Source organism: Micromys minutus (assembly GCF_963924665.1).
Source record: "Micromys minutus genome assembly, chromosome: 27".
NCBI lineage: Eukaryota > Metazoa > Chordata > Mammalia > Rodentia > Muridae > Micromys > Micromys minutus.
The window spans coordinates 36,389,816-36,412,012 of NC_137962.1; the positions used below are offsets into that span (position 1 = coordinate 36,389,816).

The 22,197-nt window shown below is 51.0% G+C and overlaps 2 protein-coding genes across 4 annotated transcripts; both read left to right on the plus strand.

Moving 5' to 3' along the window:
* Positions 1–218: 218 nt before the first annotated feature.
* Positions 219–14,004, plus strand: CENPM (centromere protein M). Of its 2 annotated transcripts, XM_080939144.1 has the most exons (6): positions 219–321; positions 714–793; positions 3,338–3,430; positions 4,730–4,809; positions 5,249–5,340; positions 9,725–14,004. In XM_080939144.1, the coding sequence occupies exons 1-6, from the start codon at positions 265–267 to the stop codon at positions 9,863–9,865; spliced, it is 543 nt and encodes a 180-aa protein (XP_080795270.1). In that variant the 5' UTR covers positions 219–264; the 3' UTR covers positions 9,866–14,004. The 2 variants fall into 2 exon arrangements, with proteins under 2 accessions (XP_080795270.1, XP_080795271.1); XM_080939145.1 differs by lacking the exon at positions 5,249–5,340.
* A 3,354-nt stretch (positions 14,005–17,358) lies between these two features.
* On the plus strand, positions 17,359–18,497 carry TNFRSF13C (TNF receptor superfamily member 13C; the record flags this gene model as incomplete). Of its 2 annotated transcripts, none has more annotated exons than XM_080938860.1 (3): positions 17,359–17,503; positions 17,678–17,881; positions 18,319–18,497. In XM_080938860.1, the coding sequence occupies 3 exons, from the start codon at positions 17,359–17,361 to the stop codon at positions 18,495–18,497; spliced, it is 528 nt and encodes a 175-aa protein (XP_080794986.1). The 2 variants fall into 2 exon arrangements, with proteins under 2 accessions (XP_080794986.1, XP_080794987.1); XM_080938861.1 differs by having other exon boundaries at positions 18,352–18,497.
* Positions 18,498–22,197: the final 3,700 nt, after the last annotated feature.

Below are 22,197 nucleotides of genomic sequence, written 5' to 3' on the forward strand. Positions count from 1 at the left end.
GATTCTGAGTATCCGCATGACGTCTTCTTCCGAGGCACTGTGCAAATGGTGCACAAGTAGGCAAAACATCCATACCCATAAAAGAAAAAAAATTAAAAATCAAACTGAAAATCTTTGGTCGGGGCAGAGAGGTAGCGGTTCCTTTAAGAGTAGTAGCCCAGAAGCCACGCCCAGACATGCGTATCACGCCCGGCCCACTGGAGGCGGGACTTGCGGCAGTTTGAAGGTCCGTGCGCTTAGCCGGGTGGCTCGGCTGCCGCTGGGATGTCGGTGCTGAGGCCGATGGACAAGCTGCCCGAATTGAACAGGGCTACCGTCTTGGTAGGTGAGGGCAGCGCCCCTGGGCCAGCTTCCCGCAGCCTAGGCCGGTGCGCTTCCTCAGCCTCAGCGTGCTCAGACAGCGCGGGCGGGTGGGTGCATTGCTCTGGACCAATCGGAGCGGCGGCTCGCGAGGCTGATGGACGCCTCCACCAATAGGCGCGCGACTGGCTTTACACAACAGGCTGAGTGGGCGTTTCAATCCGAACTTGGCTTTCCCGCGTTTTGTGGAAGAGGCCGGGCGGTCCCTCCGCGGATGGCTCTCTAGAGGTCCTCGTCTCGGGAAATGGCGGCCTCAGAGCCGCTTCTAGCTCAGTGGGTACCCTCAGGAGGGATTCAAAGCAGAGGAGCTGCCCTGCCCGGGTCTCCACCTGCCTGGTTCTCTCCCTCGGCAGATGGTGAGCACGGAGGATGCGCTTCTGCAGCAGCTGGCGGAGTCGATGCTCAAAGACGACTGTGCGTCCGAGCTGAGGGTGTAAGTTGCTGAGGTTTTAAACTCTGGGCTGGCCTAAGGGAAGGGAGCCTTCGAGAGAGGACCCAGCTCCTAGCTGCCGTCAGTCCTCAGTGACCCTGACCGCAGTTGCGGAGCTGGCTTCTGTACAGGTTTTCTGCAAACGTTCATAACTCACACGTACGTCAAAAACAACGGGGGAGGTGTGTGTTTGGGTTTCTTCTCTTGCTGTGATAAAATACCCTGAAAAAAAGCAACTTAAGGGAGAAAGGACACATTTGGCTCGCTCGTTGCTGAAGAAGTCAATGTTTCGGGAATTTCAAAGTCAGTTGGTCACTGTATGTCCACAGTCAGGAGGAAGCAATGCACACACAGGGAGTGCTTAGCCGGCTTTCTCCACACAAGACAATTCAGGATCCTCTCCTAGGGAATGGTGTCTCTTGTAGTGAGTGGGCCTGACTTCCTACCTCAACCCAATTAAGAAATTGCAAACAAGGACTGGAGAGATGGCTCAGCAGTTAAGAGCACCGTCTACTCTTCCAGAGGTCCTGAGTTCAACTCCCAACAACTAACTAACTACGTGGTGGTTCACAACCATGTTATGGGATCTGATGCCCTCTGCATGGGCATGCAGATAGAGTACTCCATACATAAATATTTAATCACAGCATTTATGAGGTAGAGGCAGGAGGCTCCAGGCCATTCTCTTACATATCCAGTTCCAGGCCAGCCTGGTCTACATAGAACAAACTTTTTAAAACACTGAAAGAAGTTATCTGCCCACCTGTTTACTTGCTTCTGGTCCCCATCCTCTAAACCATACACAATCAACTTCTAAGAACAGAGATTTTGTGTTCACTGATGAGCAGGGGTTTCTGAGCAAAGTTTAGTGAGCTGGTTCAGAGAAGTAAAGTAGAAAGTAGCAAAAATTCGAAATCTTCACTGTTGGTAGGTTCTGGCATGGTATACCTGCAACAAACTTCGAGGAATTCTTTAGTGGCTGCGCCATACACACACATTTGGAGGAACAGTAATTTATGTGTATTTTCCCTTTTCTAACCTCACTGAGCTTTTAGGCTTGAGAATAAGAAACATATTAACACCAGTCCAATCTCATAACTCAGAAGGGGATTTTCAAATTTCTCCTTTGAATAGCGTGCTTGTAATTTCAGCTACCAAAGAAGCTGGAAAAGGGAAATGGATGTTTTATGTAATTTTTTTGTAGGTATGGTGGCACAAGCCTATAGTCCCAGCACAGGAGTCAGAGGCAAAAGGATCAGGGGTTCAAAGATTAACTTCAATGAAGAAAGTTAGAGGCCACAGCTGGGCCACATATCCCTTTGATATGAGGCAGATATGGGCTCATGTCTAAAATATGTATCTTTGAAAAAGAATGACATTTTTTAAGAAATGAATGTTGTTACACTTTTGATGTTCCTTGAATTATAATCTAAGACGGTTTTGTTTGTTTGTTTTTCAAAGACCTGGCATGGTGGTGCATGCCTTTAATCCTAGTGCTTGAGAGGCACAGTCAGGAGGATCTCTGAGTTCAATAAACCTGTTCTACATAGCAAGGTCCAGGACAGCCAGAGCTACATAAAGAGGCTCTATCTCAAAAAGAAGGTGGGGGTAAGATGATGTCTTAGTTAGGGTTTTACAGCTGTGGACAGACACTATGACCAACACAAGTCTTATAAGGACAACATTTAAATGATGGACTGGCTTACAGGTTCAGAGGTTCAGTCCAGTATCATCAAGGCAGCATCCAGGAAGGCATGGTGCAGGAGGAGCTGAGAGTTTTACATCTTCATCAGTCTGAGCAGCCTCAGGCAGCTAGGAGAAGTGTCTCTAAGCCCACCTTGAGAGTGACACACTTCTTCCAACAAGGCCACACCTTCTAATAGTGCCACTCCCTGGGCCAAGCATATGCAAACCATCACAGCTGGTAAGCAGTTTAGAGCACCGTTGTTCTTCCGGAGGTCCTGAGTTCAATTCCCAGCAATCACGTGGAGGTTCGTAACTATCACGAAGGGATCTGTTGTCCTCTTCTGGCATATAGGTACACATGCAAACAGAGCACTCTTATGTTTAAAAAATAGTAATTTTTTTTAAAGAGAAAAGAAAACAAAAGAGAATGCAAAATATACAAAGAATGGGGGGCAGAATTCAAGAAAAGCCTTCAGGTAGGTGTTTGGCAACCAGAGATCAAGCCCAAATAAAGACTTAGCAGAGGGCACACAGCCAGCTAATTAAAAGAAAAACTAGATGGACCCCCATGTCTGCCTCATACTAAAGGGATTCAGTCTAATCTCACCACCTCCATCCAGCACCCCTCCCCTGAGCCTGGTCTCCCACCAAGCCAGGGTTAGAGTCCTTTTAGCATGGTGGTGGTCATTAACAGCCTCTCTGGCAGAAGGAATCTGTCCAGAGAGGTTTTTGTGCAGAACTGGCTCCATCCTGCTGGGCTCCTTTGGAGGCAGCTTCTTTCCCTATAAAGGCCAATCAATGTGTGACCGGTCACTGTGAGCTGGGTATATGTGTCCACTCCTGCAATGTCTTGTTTTTCAGCCACTTGGCCAACTCCCTCCCTTTGCCCTCCAGTGTGAACCGGCCCCGAATTGATCTGATTGTGTTTGTGATTAACCTTCACAGCAAATACAGGTGAGAGCCAGCACAGGATTCTAGCTCGGGCAAGTACTAGAACAGTAAACCTTGTGAGGGGAAGGCAGGAGGCAGTGGGAGGCGCTTGGGGAAAAGGGGGCGGGGTCTGCAGAGTTTGAAAGACAAATCACGACATTGCCACCCATTCACCTAGTTAATGTTCCCTGAGACCTATGTACAACTAGCAACAGAAAAGGAAACAGTCCTGCCTCGTAGCCCACGTATGCCTGTGTTTACTGAGGGCATCATAGGGCATGCCTAGTAACTGGGGATTGGGGGGCAAAAGTAAGTATCCTGCAAGCTGCTAGCGCCGTTCCAGACAGCTGTGAGCTGCCATGTGTGGGTTCTGGGATGCAAACTTGAGTCTGTGCTCTTAACCTTTGAGCCCAAATTCCTGCTCTGGTTTTATTTATTTTGGTTGGAGCGCAGGTGGCAGAACACAGGCCCTTGCACACTGTGGGCAAGTTCTCTCCTGAGGTTTTCACACTGGGGATTGAACTTCAGCACATGATACAGTCAGCAAACCATATCAAAACTACAGCAGCCAGGAGTTGGGCAGCACATAGGACAACAGTATTTGAGAAAAATACTACTACCACTGTATTTGCACATGAAAACAGAGTCCTCTAAGAATTACACCCCAAATTGACAAGTTTCTTGTGGAGAATTGGCAGCGTAGGGGTGGAGCTAAGAGTGTTTTACCCTTATGTGTACCGGTATCTTGCCTGCATATAACTCTTTGTATAATATTCATGCAGGGCCACCGAGGCCAGAAGTGGACATTGGACCTCCTGGCGGTGGAGTTAGGGACACTTGTGAGCTGCCATTAATGGGTGTTGGAAATTGAACCTGGGTCCTCTGGAAGAGCAGCAAGTGTTCTTAACCACTGAGCCATGTCTCCAGCCCCAAAAGAAGGATTTTTACTATTTGTGTGTGTGCGGGTGCATGCGTGTTCATATTTGCTGGCCTGATTATTTTATAAGCATTCATGAACTTCTCTCTGAGCAAAACTAAAAAATAAAGTAAAACCCTGCACCTCTAAGTAAAACTACATTTTAAAACAGTATATGAAGTTGGACAGGTGGCTCAGTGGTTATGAAGGTTTGGTTCCCTCACCCACAAGAGGTTCACAGCCTTCGGAAAATCCAACTCCAGGAGATCCAATGCCTCTGGCCTCCACAGACCCCTATATTTGTGTACCTAAAATTCATGCAGGCTCCTGCGTATACACACTTTAAAATAATAATAACAACAACAACTTTAAAAAAAAAAAGTTCAGGGAATGCTTGTCCATCGCAGCCTCCAGAAAGTGGAAGAGTCTCTGAACCATGTGGACATCAGCTTCTTCCTGGGGAAAGTATACTTCCTTGTCACAGGGGGTAAGTTTGGCCCCTTTCAGCTGCACCCCACCTAGCTAGAACGGCAGCACTTACAGACCCTTACTGAAGCGGCCTGCAGGGAGGGTCTCCTTACCTGACTCCTAACTTTTTTTTAGTTTTTATATATATATATATATATATATATATATATATATATATATGAGTCTTTTGGCCTGAGGAGGTCAGAAGACAGTATGGGATCCTCTTGAATGGTAGTTACAGACAGTTGCGGGTGGTTCTGAACCACCATAGGTGGGGTCCTCTGGAAGAATGGTTAAGTACTATTAACTGTTGAGCCATGTCTCCAGCCCCATTCAAGAATGTACTTTTGAAGGTGGGCGGTGGTGACACACACCTTTAATCGCAGCCCTTGGGAAGCAGGGGTAGGCGGCTCTCGGGTGGGCGGACGTAGTCTGAAGTGTGCCTGGCTTCTTTGCAGCCGGACAGGAGAGTCACTGCAGCATTCACCGGAACACAGTTACAAAACTGGCCCACACCTACCGGAGCCCCCTGCTCTTCTGTGATCTACAGGTGAGGACCCTGCTCATTGCGGCCAGGGTTATAAATCAGTACAAGGAAAGGGCGGATGGCAGACAGTGAGCCTATCAGGACTGCTTCCTGAACAGTCCCCAAGTCTCCAGTTGAGATGCCACCTGGTAAGGTGAAGCATGTAACCGTGGTTTGAGGCTTAGCTCGAGTCTTGTGTGTTTGGTAGTCCCTGTAAATAGCTTACTCTCCTGTTGGAGGATCGGGTCTTAGGAGATAAGGTGTTGTTTCTGTCTCATGAACCTGCATATCCTGGTGTCTTCCTGCCCTTCAGCGTGCAGACCTCATCTGTAGTGTCACGGAATAGTGTCACAGGACAGGACACAGCAAGTAAAAGCAGCGTTTGTTAGATGGGCTGTTAGGTCGCTGGGTGTATAGCTTCCGTTCTGATTAGTTTCTGTACGCGTCCTCACCAAGTGAGGCCTGGCTGGCCGTAGAAGGCAGGTGTGCATTTTCTCCCTCTGTTGTCTTTTTTTATTCACTTCGCATTCCACTCACTACCCCTCCTCCCGGTCCCTCCCTCTCCCGTTCTGTCTCTATTTTTATTTTGTGTGCATGTTGTATGCACACTGTGTGGTGGATCATGTACCTGTGCGTGCCCAGAAGCCAGAGAAGGATATCAGGTGTCCTTTATCTCAAGCTGCCTAATTCCCTTGAGCAGGGTCTTCACTGAACATGAAGCTAGACTGATGGCTAGTGAGACTCAGCAATCCTCCTGCCTGCCTCTGCGGCTCCCTTCCCTTAACAGCGGTAGAGTTACTGGCATGCACAGCCCTACCCAGCATTGACATGTGTGCTAGGATCTGGATATGTGTATGTACAGAAAACACACTTACTCACTGAGACAACTCTGGAGCCCCAGAAGTGCACGCTGCTTGTACATCAGGAGCTAATGTTTGCTCCCCAGGAGAATTACTGAGGGTTCTCTGGGCCTCAGCTGTCCTACCCAGGGACCTGATTGCTCAGTTGCTCCAAGGGATCTTCTTGTTAATTTCAAGTTTTGTTTTGAACAGTTACATTCTGGATCTAGCACCTTTTCCCAAAGACAAAGTGTCTCAGTGAGAACCAAGTCAGGACAGCACCCCACACATCCTGTGCTCTGGGGTATGTAGACTATACCCATGATGGCAGAATTCAGGCAATCTGTAAACTTAGATTCGAAGTAGAATTGAGCCCCCTCCCTTCAGCCAGCTTCAGCCAGTCTTCAGCCAGTCTTGGCTACTTTGTGCGTTCTTTTTCCTCCCCTTTATCAGTAGATAGAAAAGACAGAGGGGGGAAGGGAGATAGAGATCTCTGAGTCCAATTTCTTCTTGTTTCTTCTTCGAGCATGACTGCTAACAAACTATAACCAATCTCCCTTAACGACATCACCACCCACCCCGCCCCTTGGGCTCTAGCATTTATCTACCCTCTGAAAAGTTCCCAGAATTCCAAACATCATACAATCGCAGAAACTATCTGCAGCTGGGAAAACCACGAAAAAACTCTGCTAGAGCAGGAGGCAAATCACAGTCAGCTGCTGTGGACAGTCCAAAGCAGCCCGACATCCTCACACTTGGGATTAAGACATAAACATCCTTGTGTTTCTGTAAATTTTTTTTTGTCTTTTTTTTTTTTTTTTTTTAAAGAAACCAGAATTCTAGAATTATCACATACCTCCCCCACAGCACCATACTAACCTATGGCTGAAACTAAGCTGAATTAATCAAGAGTGTCAGTAGGAATAGCTAAGTTAGCAGCTACCAACATACGGTGATGCTGGGGCTTGTTGGCTGATTGGTTGACAGCATGTGCTGTTCTTATAGAGGACCTGAGTTTGGTTTTCAGCATCTACGTAACCGCTCACAACTGTTCTATAACTCTAGACCTGATGTCCTTTTCTACCCTTAGCACCCAGGTGCACACATGCATAGATACACACGCATGCAGAACACCGGACCCATAAGAGGTACTGATGCTTTTGACTACGTGTTAGGGCCAGCCTCATCACTACTGTGTTCTGGTCGTTACACTGCCCCCTAGGTCACCCCTAGACCAGAGCACTGGTTAACAGTTGTTTTTAGAATCCCTGACAAGATCCAAGGTGGCACCCCGTGCTCCCAGCACACCTGAAGTGTCTCCCGTGCCAGGCTTTCCTCAAAGAGCCGTCTGCTCAGTCACACAGTTGTCAGTTAGGCTAGCCGGTTAGTGTGCAGCTGTTTCCCCGTTGTGGCCTGCTTTCCGTGAGTCACCTGGGACCCACTTCTCAGCAGTTTTATTTTGTTCTTAATGGAAGTGGTGGCTGTGGTGGCTGCTAACCTCGGACAGGTGCCGTTGCAGTTTTGCACATGGCCATGAGGTGGCAGGCCACACCAGTTTTTGAGTTTCTCGTGGGGCTTGCTGGAGGCCTGGAATAGAGCAGAGATGTGGCTCGGCAGGTAATGGTACTGCTCTCAGCCTGAGTGCTGTCCCTGGCACCCATATAGAAGAAAAGAGTGGACTCTTTGCAAGTTGTCCTCTGACCTTTGTACCTGGGTTTTTCTGTGTAGCTTTGACTGTCCTGGAACTTGCTTCATAGACCAGGTTGGCTTCCAATTCAGAGGTCCTCCTGTCTCTGCTGGGGTTAAAGGTCACCACTGGCCAGCCTTCCCCCATACCCCCCAACTAAATGTAATTTTTAAAAGAAAGAAAGGAAAGCCCTGGGCCAAGTGTGTAGAGGAGAGCAGAGGCCCCTGTATGTTTCTGACTGGCAGCTGGGACCAGACTGCAGGCCTCCGTCCTTCAGGTGAAGAGCCCATTTCGAGGACAGTGGTTCTCTGCCTGTGCCTCCTGCCTATCAGATCTTTATATTATCATGTATGACAGTAGCAAAATGACAGGAAGTAGCAGTGAAATAATTTTATGGTGGGGTAGCACAGCGTGAGGAAGCCTGTTGAAGGGTCACAGTGTTAGGGAGAATGAGAACGCTGCTCTAGGACGTGTGTGATCCTCCAGTGGTAGTTGTCTACCGACAGGGCCTGAGCTAGTGTTTGGCGACACAAACAAAGCAAACGCTGGCCCTGTCTGGTCAGCATCGAGGGAGGTGGCTGGCAGCCTGGCAGAGTGTGTCTTCCCATGTGACACGGACAAAGTCATGGCTGTGGTCAGAAGGGGCGGGGCATGTCTGCAGAGGGCCTGAGTGACAGGCAGCAGCTGTGGCACTCAGTGTCTCACACGCACAGTGTGCCTGCCCAGCACTGCGTGAGAGACACCGCACGGAACGGTAAGGTCTACATGTCTACATCCTGGCTGTGCTGCCTTGTTCGCAGTGTAGAGACAAGTGACTGGTCTGGGAGCGGAGGCTGTGGCTTTGTGGGTAGAATGGATACCGAGGCGGGAAAGAGTTCGAGTCTCGGCAGCCGACATGGTGCTATCTGGCCGAACAGTACTGGTCAGGAGTGGGAAGTGCAGAGGCCTAGAGCTTGCTGGTATGTCGAAGGTCCTCAGAGAGGCCTGGGCAGGAGTAGCTGAGTGCTGGGGGCACGGAGCAGTGGGAAGTGTCAGCAGTGATGGGTCAGGTCCTGAGTCAGTAAAGACTCTGGCTTTCACTTGGAATAAAACTGGAGCCGCTGAAGTTTGGAGCCAGCAGGCATGTGGCTTTGCTCTGGCTATGAGATGAAAAGAGAAAGGGCAGAAACCAGGACAAGGTTTAGAGATTTTTCTGGGAGGGTTCAGTGGCCTGGATTCATTGGTGTCCAGGGGAGAGTGACACGGAGTGGCCCATAGTCTTTGCTGTTTCCCGGACAGTCAACAGAATGTGCTGGTAGCCAGATGTGAGATGACAGGAAGATGAGTAGGGGACAACAGAGGCTTCCAGCATGGCAGCTGGTAGCAGGGCGCTGCCCATGGAGATGAGGCAAGGCTACAGGGAGTCAGTGACAGGCTGACAGTGCCCTTCGGCCACTGGTGGAACTCTATTTGCTTTTCCGCAAATGTCTGTATCTCTTACTTGCCCAGAACTTATTGGTTCAGGGCCCAGACAGCTTCTTTACCCCCAGCTCCCCTGGGTCCCCCACCCCAATACAGGGATTATTTGTAGGTGGCACATCCTGTCCATCCACCCTTTTGTCCCTGTCAGTGGCTGGAACTAGCAGTGGTTGAGGTCCAGCCTCTGCAGTAACTCCTCTGTGACCCTGTGTTTGACAGCACACTTGGCCTTACTGGTCTTGCTTGTCATTTCCTCTTGATCAGGGCTCAGTGTCTCTGGGTTTGAAGAACGAGGTAGGAAGCTGCCTGGTAGGGATTGACCATAAGGTACCCCTGCATCTCATCCTCCTGCTCTGAGAATCTTCACTGAGTATGGCCACTGGGCCAGCCACCCCCTCACTGCGCTCTTTGTTCTTCCCTGCAGGTGGAAAGCTTCCGAGCTGCTACGGCGCAGCGCCTGGTGCGTGTGTTGCAGATCTGTGCTGGCCACGTGCCGGGCGTCTCAGCACTGAACCTGCTGTCCTTGCTGCAGAGCCCCACGAACCCCCCGTCCAAGGAGCTGTGAGCACGGCTGCCCTCCACACGTTTGGTACCAGCTCCATAAGCAGCCACTGCTGGTGAAGACCAGTCAGGGCCTGACAGGCCCGGAGGCAGCCTGCTCACTGCAGGACTGAGCTCCACCAGGGAAAGCTAGGCTGGGGAGTGGGGAGAGAGACCAGCAGTTGGGACACCTCACAGAGGCCCTGTCTCCAAATGTCTGACATCATATATCCACCTAAGATTTTGGAACAAAGAGCCATGGCTTAAAAAGAAAGAAAGAAAGAAGCTGCCTCACTCCTCACTTTGGCTTTGCAGATGCAGAAACTGACTCAGTGCAATTATGGGGGCAGAGCGTGGCTTCCAGGAGCCCAGGGAAATGTCATATGCTGGCCCTGCTTTCCTTACAGCCTGGCTGTGTCTCCCTGGTGTAAGTGGAGAAGGCTCGACTCGTGTTGAGAGGACTGAATGAAGTGGCAGGCGGCTTTCTGCCTGAGACCACATTGCTCCCTCCGACTCAGCGGTCTCTCCGGTAGATCACACGGCAGCGCCGTGCCTTACACGGCAGCAGCTAGGCATTCAGCAAGCTAACAGTTATGCGTAAAACAAAACCAAAAACAGGGTTTCTCTGTGTAGTCCTGGCTGGCCTAGAACTCAGAGATCCACCCACCATGGCCTCTGAAGTGCTGGGATCACAGGCTTGTTTCACCACTGCCCGGCAGTGACTGAGCTGATTTTTAAAGCTACACTCATCAGGAATGAGGCCCGCAAGGTCAGAGTGTGAGAGGCAGCAAGCTGGCTGGAGGCATTGCACGCATGGATCCAAAGAGAAGGTTGTTAGAGCTGGGTTGGTCCTGTCAGCCGATGCTTCAGAAAGTGGCTTAATACACGGGAGCTGGGGTGCTGCCGAGAGAGCAGGAGAGACAAGTCCTAAGCTTATCCCCCTTTGGGATGTCACAAGGACTAGAGGTCCTTCCAGAACATCCCAAGGCCCTGCTCCTACTATGATGTTAGGGTCAGACTTACCTCTCTGAGTTTCGTTGTTGGGTTCTGTTTTTGTTTCTTCAAGACAGGGTTTCTCTGTGTAGCCTGGCTGTTCTGGACCAGGCTGTCCTTGAACTCAGATCCACCTGCCTCTACCTCTTGAGTGCTGGAACTAAAGACGTGTGACACCACACCAAGCTAGACATACCTTTCTGTCTCGAAGGAAGCCCCCTTTATCCCTTTATTCAGTAGGAACCTTAGGTTCCTCTGAAGCCACACCTGTCACCTGACACTTGCAGAGTACTTCGTGAGTCACAGAGCTGTGCTCACGCAGCAGCAGCTCGCTCCTGCCGTCCTCCCAGCAGGGTTGCTGACCCCCCATTTCAGGCTTCATGTCCTTAGTTCTGTGTGGTCTGCAGGACCTGAAATGGAAACATAAGGGTTTATGCCTGAGAAAGCAGCAGTTGTGTGAGCTGAAAACCTTACTTCACCGCAGACTGCCAAGGCGCTTTGTCAGTACCACAGGTCTGAAGCAGGGGACCCTGACAAGACACCCATCAAGGGGCCTAGCACAGGCAGATCCAGGGAATGGCTGCAAGCAAATGAAAATATTGCACTGTCCCTAGAGGAGCCAGGACTGGAAGGCCAGCCTTCTCTGAAAGCACTTGCCTCTTGGGGATTAGCATTGTCCCTAGACCACTTGCTACCCTGGGTCCCAAAGGGTGGGAGGGCTGCTGGAGTGGCGCCTGAGCTAGAGAAAGCATGGGGACACTATTGGGTCACCTTTTGCTGACACACTTCTTGCCCCTTCCCCCTCTCCTACCTCGATGTGTACATCTCTGCCTTGGGTCCCCGTGCCACATTTTCTTTGCCACCTGGTGCCATTTAACAAGAGAAATGGCATCACATTCTCCAGCAAGGGCCTGGGAGCCATCCAAGCGTTGGGGGAGCTTGAGGCTGCGGCTGCTGCCAGCTCCCTGCCAAGCTTGGCAGGGACCTTGGAACTAGAGGCACCTCTCTGGGGCTTGGGCTGGCCTGCCACTGATGCACAGCAGAGCCAAGTGACACTCGAATAGCAGGTGCCCTCAGACCTTCCCGAGGACAGCGGGGAGTGGTTGCTCCTGGCGCATGTCTGACTGAGAACATGACACTGGTGTCCCCAGGACTGTGGCCTGCTGCTGAGGTGGAGTTGTTGGGTGGCTTGGATACATTGAACCTAGAAGCTACCAGGTGTCTGCTATCTACACTAGGATTAAGTCTCCTGAGAGCTTAATTTCCATCGAGGGCCCCTCGGGCTAGGCTGCCTGCTATGGGCAGGTCTTTACCTCTACAGGAAAGCTCTCTGCAGGAGGATGCAGATACCCAAGTGTCCCGGCAGCTGTCTAGTGGGACTTCTTGTCCCTGCCTTGGTGGTGGCGATGGTGGGCTGTTCCTACAGAGAAAAGGGAGCTGCAGAATGGTACCCAGTGTCCTCCACCTGGCTGGACATGGCTCACTTCTGTAGCCAGCAGTGGTGAGAGGAACAGTGGTCTCTCAGACCAGTCTGGGCTACAGCATAAGATCAGTTTATAAAAGGGGGGAGGCTGATGGGATGGTTTGTGGGGTGGAAGCATTTTCTGGGTGAGCCTGACTCCCACATTTGGAGAGAGCGCATTGACTTGTCCTGGCCTCCCACGCACGGTACTAATACAGTTGGGGAGGGGGTAGCTCAGTTGGTAGAGTGCTTCCCTAATGTGTGAAACCCTATGGCAGTCCACAGCACCACGTGCAGGTGTAGTGGCTCAAACCGGTAATCCCAGCACTCAGGAAAGGAGGTTTAAGGTCGTCAACTATATAGTTCCTTTGAGGCCAGTGTGGGCTACATGAGACCCCTGTCTGATCCGAGCCAGGGCCAGCAAGGCAGGATGGCTCAGCTGGTAAGAGTGTTTGCTGCCAAGCCTGATGACCTGAATTTCACTCCAGGACTCACTCCTGCAAATGGTCCTCTGACCTCCATTTGTGTGCACAGTGCTGTTTATAAAAATAAAATTCAAAACAGAACACAACACTCTACGCAGGAACCTGCTGGTGAGTTTGGGGGTCAGCTGAGTCAGCATCTCTCACGGAGCTTGAAGTAACTACCAAAGCTAAAACCGCACCTCTCATTCCCTGGTACCCTGGTTTATCTGCACAACTCTTCTTATTCTTGGCTTACTAGAATGGTTCCTTGCTGAAGTTTGACTCCATGGCTGCCTGTTGCCGCAGAACTTAGTGGGTGCCTGGTGCATAGTACTTCCTAGATGGTGAGAAACCATCTCCACAGCTCATCCCGAAGTCAGGGAAGCTCCCATTCCTCCACAGCCTCACTGTACACAGCTGCCTATTGGGCCCCTGCTGCAGCTAAGAGGCTGAAGGTCTGTGGTCTCTTGTCTAGTACCTGTGTCCCCACACCAAGGCCATGCTTACAGAATGACAGCGCTGGATCCCCCACCTGACATTGTCCTCCCCTCTGTCCCCACTGAAGGGGACTTTCCAACATCGTCCTTGTTTCTCAGAACTAGATACAGGACAAGAGGATGGGAGCCTCCGAGAACTGGATGCTGAGAAATGGGGTGGGGCTGGAAGGGTACGTGTGAGAATCATGGGCACCGGGAAGGCCCCAGGGCAGTCCATGTTATGACTCATGTCTCAAAAGAACAAAAAGCCTCTGCGTGTATACCTGGGGCTGTGTGAGTGGTCTTCAGAGCACGGGCGCTCGGGGGACTGCCACCGCTTCAAACTCAGACACTGTGGTGGTGCTGGGCTTTTAATAAGACTGCAGGTATTAAAGCTAAAACTGACATTGAAACTCGGACACCTCAGGTCTCAACAGTTTCACATGCAGATCTGGGAGGCTAGGCCTCTCTGTCCCTAGAGACCGCCTCCCCCACCCCCAGTACACTGGGCTTGTCCCATAGACACAGAGTGGCCTTACTTCCCTGACCCTGGCTCTGAAGCGTGAAGGACCTGGCCATGCTTTGCAGTCAGGTGGATGCTGACCCCATCAAGGCCTTTGCACCCGCTGGCTCATCCTCTTGCCCTGCCCCCAACCCCAAGTAAAAATTGAAGTAAAAATCGCACTGTTTCTTTTAAATGCGTGAAAGGTTGGGTGGGATGTACCTGTAGCCCAGCTGCTCAAGAGGCAGAGGTAGTAGGAAGCTTGCTTGAGCCCTGAAGTTTGAGGTGAGGCCAGTCTCGGTACCATGGCAAGATCCTGTCTGTTCTAAACAGATGTAGAAATAGCGTTAAAAAGAGAAGAAAAAAAAAAAAGGAAAATGCGCAAGCACTACAGTGGATTTGAAACTAACTTCTTGATTATCTCATGGTCAAAGGTGACACACAAGAGCTTCTGGCTTGAGAAGGTAGCCAGCCCAGAGGGGACACAGAAGCCACACCACCTCCAGACTGTGCCCTGTGCTGCTGTCCGTCATATCTCTGAGTCGACTCCTTTATAAGAAGCTAGTAATGTTATGTGACGCAAAAGGATGAACTTAAAAATGAGTGAGCTCAGGGCTGGTTAAGAGTACCGGCTGCTCCGCCAGAGAACCTGAGTTCAGTTCCCATGGTGAGTCACATCTGTCTGTAACTCTAGCTCCAGAGGATCTTACGCTCTCTTCTGGCCTCTGAGGGTGTACCCACACACACTGTGCACAAACGTGTATTCAGATTCACGTGCATATAAAATAAGTATTAAAAAGAAACTAACTAGCCTGGTGGTGGTGGCATACTTTTAGTCCCAGGACTCTGGAGGCAGAGGCAGATGAACCTCACCTCTGAGTTCAAGGTCAGCCTGGGCTACATAGGGAGTTTCAGGACAGCTAGAGCTACAAAGAGAAGACCTGTGGAGAGAGAGAGAGATAAACAATATATTAAGTTAAAGGTGTAGCCTAACATTTCCTGCTTCCTTGAGCTCTCTTCCCCTCCTAGTCTTGTTCTCTTGCTTTTTTTTTTTTTTTTTTTAAAGATTTATTTATTTACCAGATCCCATTACAGATGGTTGTGAGCCACCATGTGGTTGCTGGGAGGTGAACTCAGGACCTCTGGAAGAACAGTCGGTGCTCTTAACCACTGAGCCATCTCTCCAGCCCCCGGTCTTGTCCTCTCTTGATCTCTGGGTCTTATATAGCCCAAGATGAACTCTTCAAACCCATTATGGGGTCAAAGGATAGTCTTGAACTTCTGGGCCCCCACCTCCCCAGTGCTGTGCAGAGGCTACAGGTTGGTTCCAGTATCCTAGTCTGTACAGAGCTTTGTTCGTGCTAGGCAAACGTTCTCTCAACTGAATGACACCATTAAGTCCCCAAATCTCTCTCCATAACCATTAAAACAAACCATCCAAGCAGAGAGATTTAAGGACCACAGCCTCTGCCCCCACTTCAGAGGTTCAAGTGAAAATATCTGGCTGAGGTCAGGCACCTGGAAAAACCACAGAGATGAATCCCACAGGCCTTTTGCTGCCTCTGGCTTTGTCTGGCGCCTGTCTCAATGGGACCCTTAGGAAAAGCCTGACAAACATTTGTGTCAAGTAACTAATTTTGCTCCTGTCCTACCAGACATCAAACCTCCCTCTCTGGCCGAGGTGAAGGATTTTGTAATTGTGACTGTGACCTCTGTCTGCTGTAGGAGCTGGGAGCAGCTAGTGATCTTTATCCTGCAATGAAGTAGCTCCCGCTTGCAAGGCTGGCTTCCTTGGTGTGGCCCCTGTGCATTATCCTGGCCTTGCCTAGATTCCTACAAACCTCAGTCTGATCAGCTCCAGTGTCTGACACGAAAGCTGAGATACCCGGTGCATAGGCTCCATGTCCCTTACAGTGACAAGTAACAGCCACCCCAGTAGTGACAGAGGTGGGTGTGAGCAGAGGGTTGCAGCGAAGTTTCTGGTCTTACCTTCATGCCTCTGTCCTATGAGAAGGGCTGGCTCCTCTCCATACCCTTTCCCTCCCCCCATGTCCCCGTACATCCACACTAACACCCACCCCACCCCCACACACCCACTTCTCCTTTGCAGCTACCCTGACGCCTACACCTTCCTGCTGTGGGGTTGCTGGCCCATAGGCAAAGGGATGGACAGGCAATGGGCCGGAACCCGTAGAGTCTGGTTGACCAGGTTTCTGTGTGGGTCCTCAGCATCTCCTCTTACCAGCCTTGATCCCGTCACTCCATGATCAGCTCCGCATCACCCCCTAGCCTGGACAGGAGCATCCTCCTTGCCTCTCCATCCAGTCTCCAATCTGAAGCAGCCAAAGGCCCCTTCCCACTAAAGCACAAGGCGGGGAGAGACACACTCAAAACACCAGGCCTCACACTCCATCTGGACCTCATCCATCCAAAACAAGGGTGCCCTTGCCTTTCACACAGCACCCCCACAGCAGTGGCCAGGTTTGTTTCCAGTGTGCTTAGCCTGGAGGGCAAGTTTCCCTGCCCCTTGCAGCTGTCCTAAGCCCCTAGCCCTGAGAGCTCAGAGGTCTCTATGACCCACCATGAGGCCCACCAAAAACCTCCAGGCTTCAGCTCCTAGCTGGCAGCTTCCTCTGGCATTTCCCAGCCAGAGAGCTTGTTTGTGAGACTGAGGGATGGGAGAGAACACAGGCCCCAGAGCCTGATACAGCAGGGGCCGGACAAGGCTCCGGTGTGAACCATCTCGTGCCCTAGGAGAGGAACTGCAGGGACAGGGAGGTCCCTTGCTAATCTGTGGATTTTACCAGGGCTCTGCTTGCTGAAAGTTTGTGTGACTCCCCAGCACCCTGCTGCCAGAGCCCCAGCCCCAGGTCCCAGCACGCCTTAGCCTCCCCAGTTATGGCACTGGCTTTTGCTCACGCTCTACCTGACACTGACCCCTAGTTTTCACCTCTACCAACTCCATGTCATTTTGTCAGTCAAACCTTCCTGTTATTGTTGGTGGCGACTCGCACTGGTGTGCCTCGGGCCAGGCCCCATACCTACCCACTCTGCTGGACTCCAGGGTGGCTGGCAACCTGTCCCCGTTACTCTCAAAGGGGACAGGGAGGCAGGGCCAGGCAAAGGGCAAGGCTGTGGAGGATTAGAGGGCATTGAGACTAGGGAGTCTTTTAAAATTGGTGACCCTCCATCCCCACTGTGGCATTTTGATCCGGCTACTCAGGATAGTTTGATGTCTTGACTCTAGGAAGGGCAGATCAGGAAGCAGGAGGGACTTGGAGTCAGATGGTTAGTGGGAACAATTGGTCTTGGTGAGGCACCGCAGCAGGGGGCTGCATGGTCCCTCTGCTGTTCAAGAGCAGGCTCTAGTGTGACACCCCCCTCACCCCCGGCGCAGATGATGCTCAGCTGTCAGTCGTCTGCGGTGAAGGTTGAGTGGTTTAATGCAGGAACCACAGGTGAAAGAGGTCTGGGGTTCCAGGCAAGGTCGCAGCTCCACCCCAGTGGTCCCGCCCCAGCAGGCAAGGGCGGGGCGGAGGATGCTGCGTTGCGGTTTCATTCTAGACTGGAGGGGACCCAGAGCCCAGACTTAGAACTGTCCCAGCTGCATGCCGCGGCGACATGGGCGCCAGGAGGCTCCGGGTCAGAAGCCGGAGGAGCCGGGACAGTCCGGTGCCCACCCAGTGCAATCAGACCCAGTGCTTCGACCTTCTGTTGAGAAACTGTGTGTCCTGTGAGCTCTTCTACACACCGGACACTAGATATGGTAAGCAAAGGCATGGGGATGGGCGTGACCAGACCCCAGGTCTCCAGCCTACCAGCGCTGCGTGCTCTTCTGCTGACCCTGGGGCCAGAGGTCCCCCATGACCCTCACTGTTAGTCCCTCTCCCCCTTCCTCTCTCCCTCCCATCCCTCATCTCCTCATCCCCTTCACCAACAGCAAGCAGCCTGGAGCCTGGGACAGCTCTGCAGCCTCAGGAGGGCTCCGGGCTAAGACCCGACGTGGCGCTGCTCTTCAGTGTCCCCGCGATCCTGGGACTGGTGCTGGCGCTGACCCTGGTGGGTCTGGTGAGTCTGAAGAGCTGGAGGTGGCGGCAACAGCGCAGGATAGCCTCCCCGGACACTTCAGAAGAAGTCCAGCAAGGTGAGAATTGCGTCTGGGGGAGCTCAAGAGCTGCTGGGGGTGGGAGTGGGGGCTCAACCCTTTGGTGATTACGAGAGGTCTGAGCAGGGACACAGGAGCATAGCCCAAACCTTAATTCAAGAGGGAAACCCAGAGCCCAAGAAGAGATGTTTGGGATGAAGGTGTCTTCTGTGCCCTTTGAGAGCCCAAGGGCCCTGATCCTAGGATATACCGGGGTGTGTGTGTTTGGCCAGATACCCCTCTCCCAATGTCAGCGTCCCTCACCTCTCATCAAGTCTCTGGACTCAGCACTTCCTGTCTTGAAGACTTGTCATGTGCTGTCCCACTTCCTCCTCCTAGGGCTGTCCCAGGGGAGGCTTCTAGAATAGGTATTGTGTGTGGGGGGGGGGCTAGAATTCAATCCTGACCTGTCTTAACTGGTCCCTCTCCCACCCCAGAGTCCCTGGAAAATGTCTTTGTACCCTCCTCAGAAACCCTTCACGCCTCGGCTCCTAACTGGCCTCCACTCAAAGAAGATGCAGACAACGCCCTGTCCTGCCACAGCATCCCAGTGCCGGCCACAGAACTGGGTTCCACTGAGCTGGTGACCACCAAGACCACTGGCCCTGAGCAATAGCAGCCCCAGAGGTTGGAGCCCAGGGAGCCCTATTGGGCTTGTGGACTTTCACCCAACACTTGGGAAAGAACTCAGCCCTTCAGTGACAGAGACCTTTGCCTGGGGGTGAACCCAGCAGAACCAGACACTACAGGCCACAGGCTCCCACCAGCGTGAGATTTTTTTGTGTGTGAATTAGCTTTTTGGCTTGAGAACATTCCATTTTTTTGAGATTTTTTTTTTTTTTAAAGCCGTGTGCCTTCAGATGGTTGGGTGAGCTTGAGTGATGAATATTAATCTCTATAATGAGTCAGAGACTAGAAACTTAAGCTCTTTCTAAAAATTTTGGATGATGGACTAGAGACATGGCTCAGCAGTTAAGCGCATGTGCTGTTCCAGCAGACAACTCCAGTTGTTCAGTTTCCCTGTGTTTCCTCACATCTGGCAGCTTACAACCACCTGCAGCTCCAGCCCCAGGAACATCCTTGTCTCTAAAGGGATCAGAACTCATTTGCTCCAGTGTACACACACACACACACACACACACATACACACACACGCGCACGCGCACACACGCCACACCTTAAAAAAAAAAAGTTAACAGTGGGAGCTGGAGAAATTGCTCATAGTCAAGAGTGCTTATTGTGTTTGCAGAGGACAAGCGTTTGATTCCCAGCATGCACTTCAGGTGGCTCATTACTGAGCAGAACTTTTACTTCAGAGGACCTGATGCCTCTGGACTCCATGGGCATCTGGATTCACGTGCACACCCTTCACACACACACACACACACACACACACACACGCTCACACACACACTTTTACATATTATAAAATAGAAGCTGGGTATGGTGTAACATGCCTTGAATGAGGTAGAGGCAGGCAGATCTTTGAGCTGGAGGCCAGCCTGGTCTACATAGCAAGTTTCAGGCTAGCCAGAGCTATATGGTGAGACCAGGTCTCCAAATAATATCGAACATATCTTTTTAAATTTTGATTTTTCTTTTATTATTATTGTTGCTTTTAAATTAATCTCATGGTGTTTAGAAGTGGTATACTTGGGTGGTGACTAAGATGAAGGTAAAGCCATCAGGAACGAACCTCCAAGATACAAAGAGGCAAGAGGTGATGAACACACCCCTCTCCTACCGTGGGCCATCTGTACTGTGCCAACTCCGGACTCCACCTGCCAGAGGGCAATCATCAGATTTGGACCCTCAAACCTAAAGAGCTGTAAGCTAAATCAATCTCATTCCTTCCTAACGTTATTTAGCCTTAGGTGTTTTGTATGTTATTTAGCCTTAGGTGTTTTGTTATGGTAATATGAAATGGTCTAACACAGGCACTATGAGTAAGAGGGTTTTTGTTTTTTGTTTTTTTTTTTAGGGGGGAGTTGGGGGTGGGGAGTGGTGAAGGTACAGTTAAACCAAAAGCAATCTGAATAAAGAAAGACTGGGGGGAAGACACTTACTCTGTACTTGAGTGCTGTGTTTCTTTAATTCTTGCTGTGGGCACTGTTTCTGCTTTGAAGCTGTGGAAGAATCAGTGGTATCTAGTTCAAGATTCTCTGTCATTTTCTTTTTCACCATATCGGGGGCCAGACCCATGCTAAACGGGCACTCCACCATGAGCTACACCCTAATTGTAAGAACAGTTTTTAGAATAAGCAGGGAGTAGAGGAGAGGCCTGGGCAGGGTAGTACTGAATCTCAGGTGACTGTAACCCAGGAATAACCATGGGTTTCTCTGACCCGGTCCTGCTAGAACGTAAGATGTCATCTTCACCATGATGGCTGTTTCTAGAGACCTGTGACTCACAGGCAGAGGTCTGTAGTCTCAAGTTGGAGTTTAAATTTAAGCTGAAGGGACAGCCTGGTGGTAATGTCCCTCAGAGACCAGCTGGAGGCCACATTCAGCAGTGTGCTGGGGAGTGACCTATGACACTCCTTCATAGAGAGGCCAAGGCAAGCCAGTGGCTCTGCAGCAAGCAGAGGTCCATTGGTTCTCTCTGTGGACTGTTCCCCCCCTGAGCCAAGCCTGTGCCGGGCCCCAGGTTCAACACCACCCCTGTGGAAGCTGTCCCCTGAAGCCACTAATTCCCTCTCTCCAGTTCCTGGGGTACATTGCACACTCAGATGGGGGTCATCATGTCTCCTCCTCACGGGGAAGCTGAACTCTAGCTGGTGTAGGAAGGGGAGTCAGAAGGGGAATCCATCTGCAGGGTCTTGTCTGAGTTCTGGCCTTGCCTTCCAGTCTCTCTGGACCCACCCCCCCCGCCCCCCCGCCCAGCTACCTGGCAGCACTAGGCTCTCTGCGCTCCGTTTCTAGTTTAGAAAATGGTACCCAGCGGCAGTTAGAGACTCTAGGACCCGAACATTTATTTCCAAGATGCTCCTTTCTCTAGGGGTTAGGCAAGTAGGGTGAGATTGGAGGACAGTGGTCAGTGACAGGTGTCACTCAGACCTTTACTGTCCACTAGTGCTAGCCTGGAGCTGTCTCTGGCCACCTGTAATAGCTCTAGCCAGGGTCTAGGTTCTGGTGGTGAAAAAAGCTGGTGAAACCCCCATGGGGCCATGGTATACAAACCTTCAGCACCTTTCCATCCCAGCTAAGCCTCTAGCTGGCATATGGTTTCCCCTCAATCTCAGTTTCTTTTGAGAAATGGGGGGATAGGTACAAAGTTCTCCTTCTGGTCTTTGGCACATAAAGGAAAAGAGTGGGAAGGAACCTGAGAGAAGTCTCACACACGTCCCCATTTCATAGTGAGGAAACCGGAACCCTAGGCAGCAAGAGAACCTGGAGCCATCGCTGTCATAAATAAGAAAGGAGCTCTTTGGGAAAGGCAGGAAAAGCAAGTGAAGGGAGGCAAGGAGTGGGGCACCCCCCCCCCACACACAACAAGGGCTGCACCACCAGGCAGTGAAATCAGCACCCACTTCCTGTGTGTTATAGGTGTTACTTTCTGAGGAGTCCGGTCCATTCTGCACTTCATCCCCATGGCAATGGAGAAAGGGGAGGGGCTCACCTTAGTTAAAACAATTACTACACCTAAATCAGGGGCTGGAGAGATGGCTCAGAGGTTAAGAGCACTGACTTGCTGCCCCGAAGGGCCTGAGTTCAAGTCCCAGCAACCACATGGTGGCTCACAACCATCTGTGATGGGATCCGATGCCCTCTTCTGGTGTGTCTGAAGACAGCTACAGTGTACTTATATATATAGTTAATTAATCTTTTTAAAAAACCTAAATCAAGATGTCCTTTTGCATGTGACCTGAAAGGCGCATGGTGACGGTCCTTAGTGGAGGCTGAGGAGAGCTTACGATGGCCCAGAGGACCTGCCTCTTCATTTGTAGTGAGTGCTGTCATCTATAATGTCAGCTATAATCATCACATACCTGAGAGTCCCAGCTCTGGTCAAAGATGGCTCACAGAGTAAAGATGCTCGGTGCTTGCTGCTGAGCCTGGAAACCCAAATGTGATCCTAGACCCCACGTGGTGGACTGCCATAAGCTGCTCCTTGACCTCCACCCATCCCCCCACAACCTTTCCCTTTAAGTCTCATCTTGACCGTCATATACCGTAGGTTTCTGTCTTTAAACACTCCCAATTGAGCTTTTTGATGCTTGTCAAGTTTCCCATCTGAGCATCTGGTCTCCTAAAGGCTCTGCTGGTGCCACAGGCACAGAGCAAACACCTCCTTTTTGCAAAAACCTGTGTGGTGT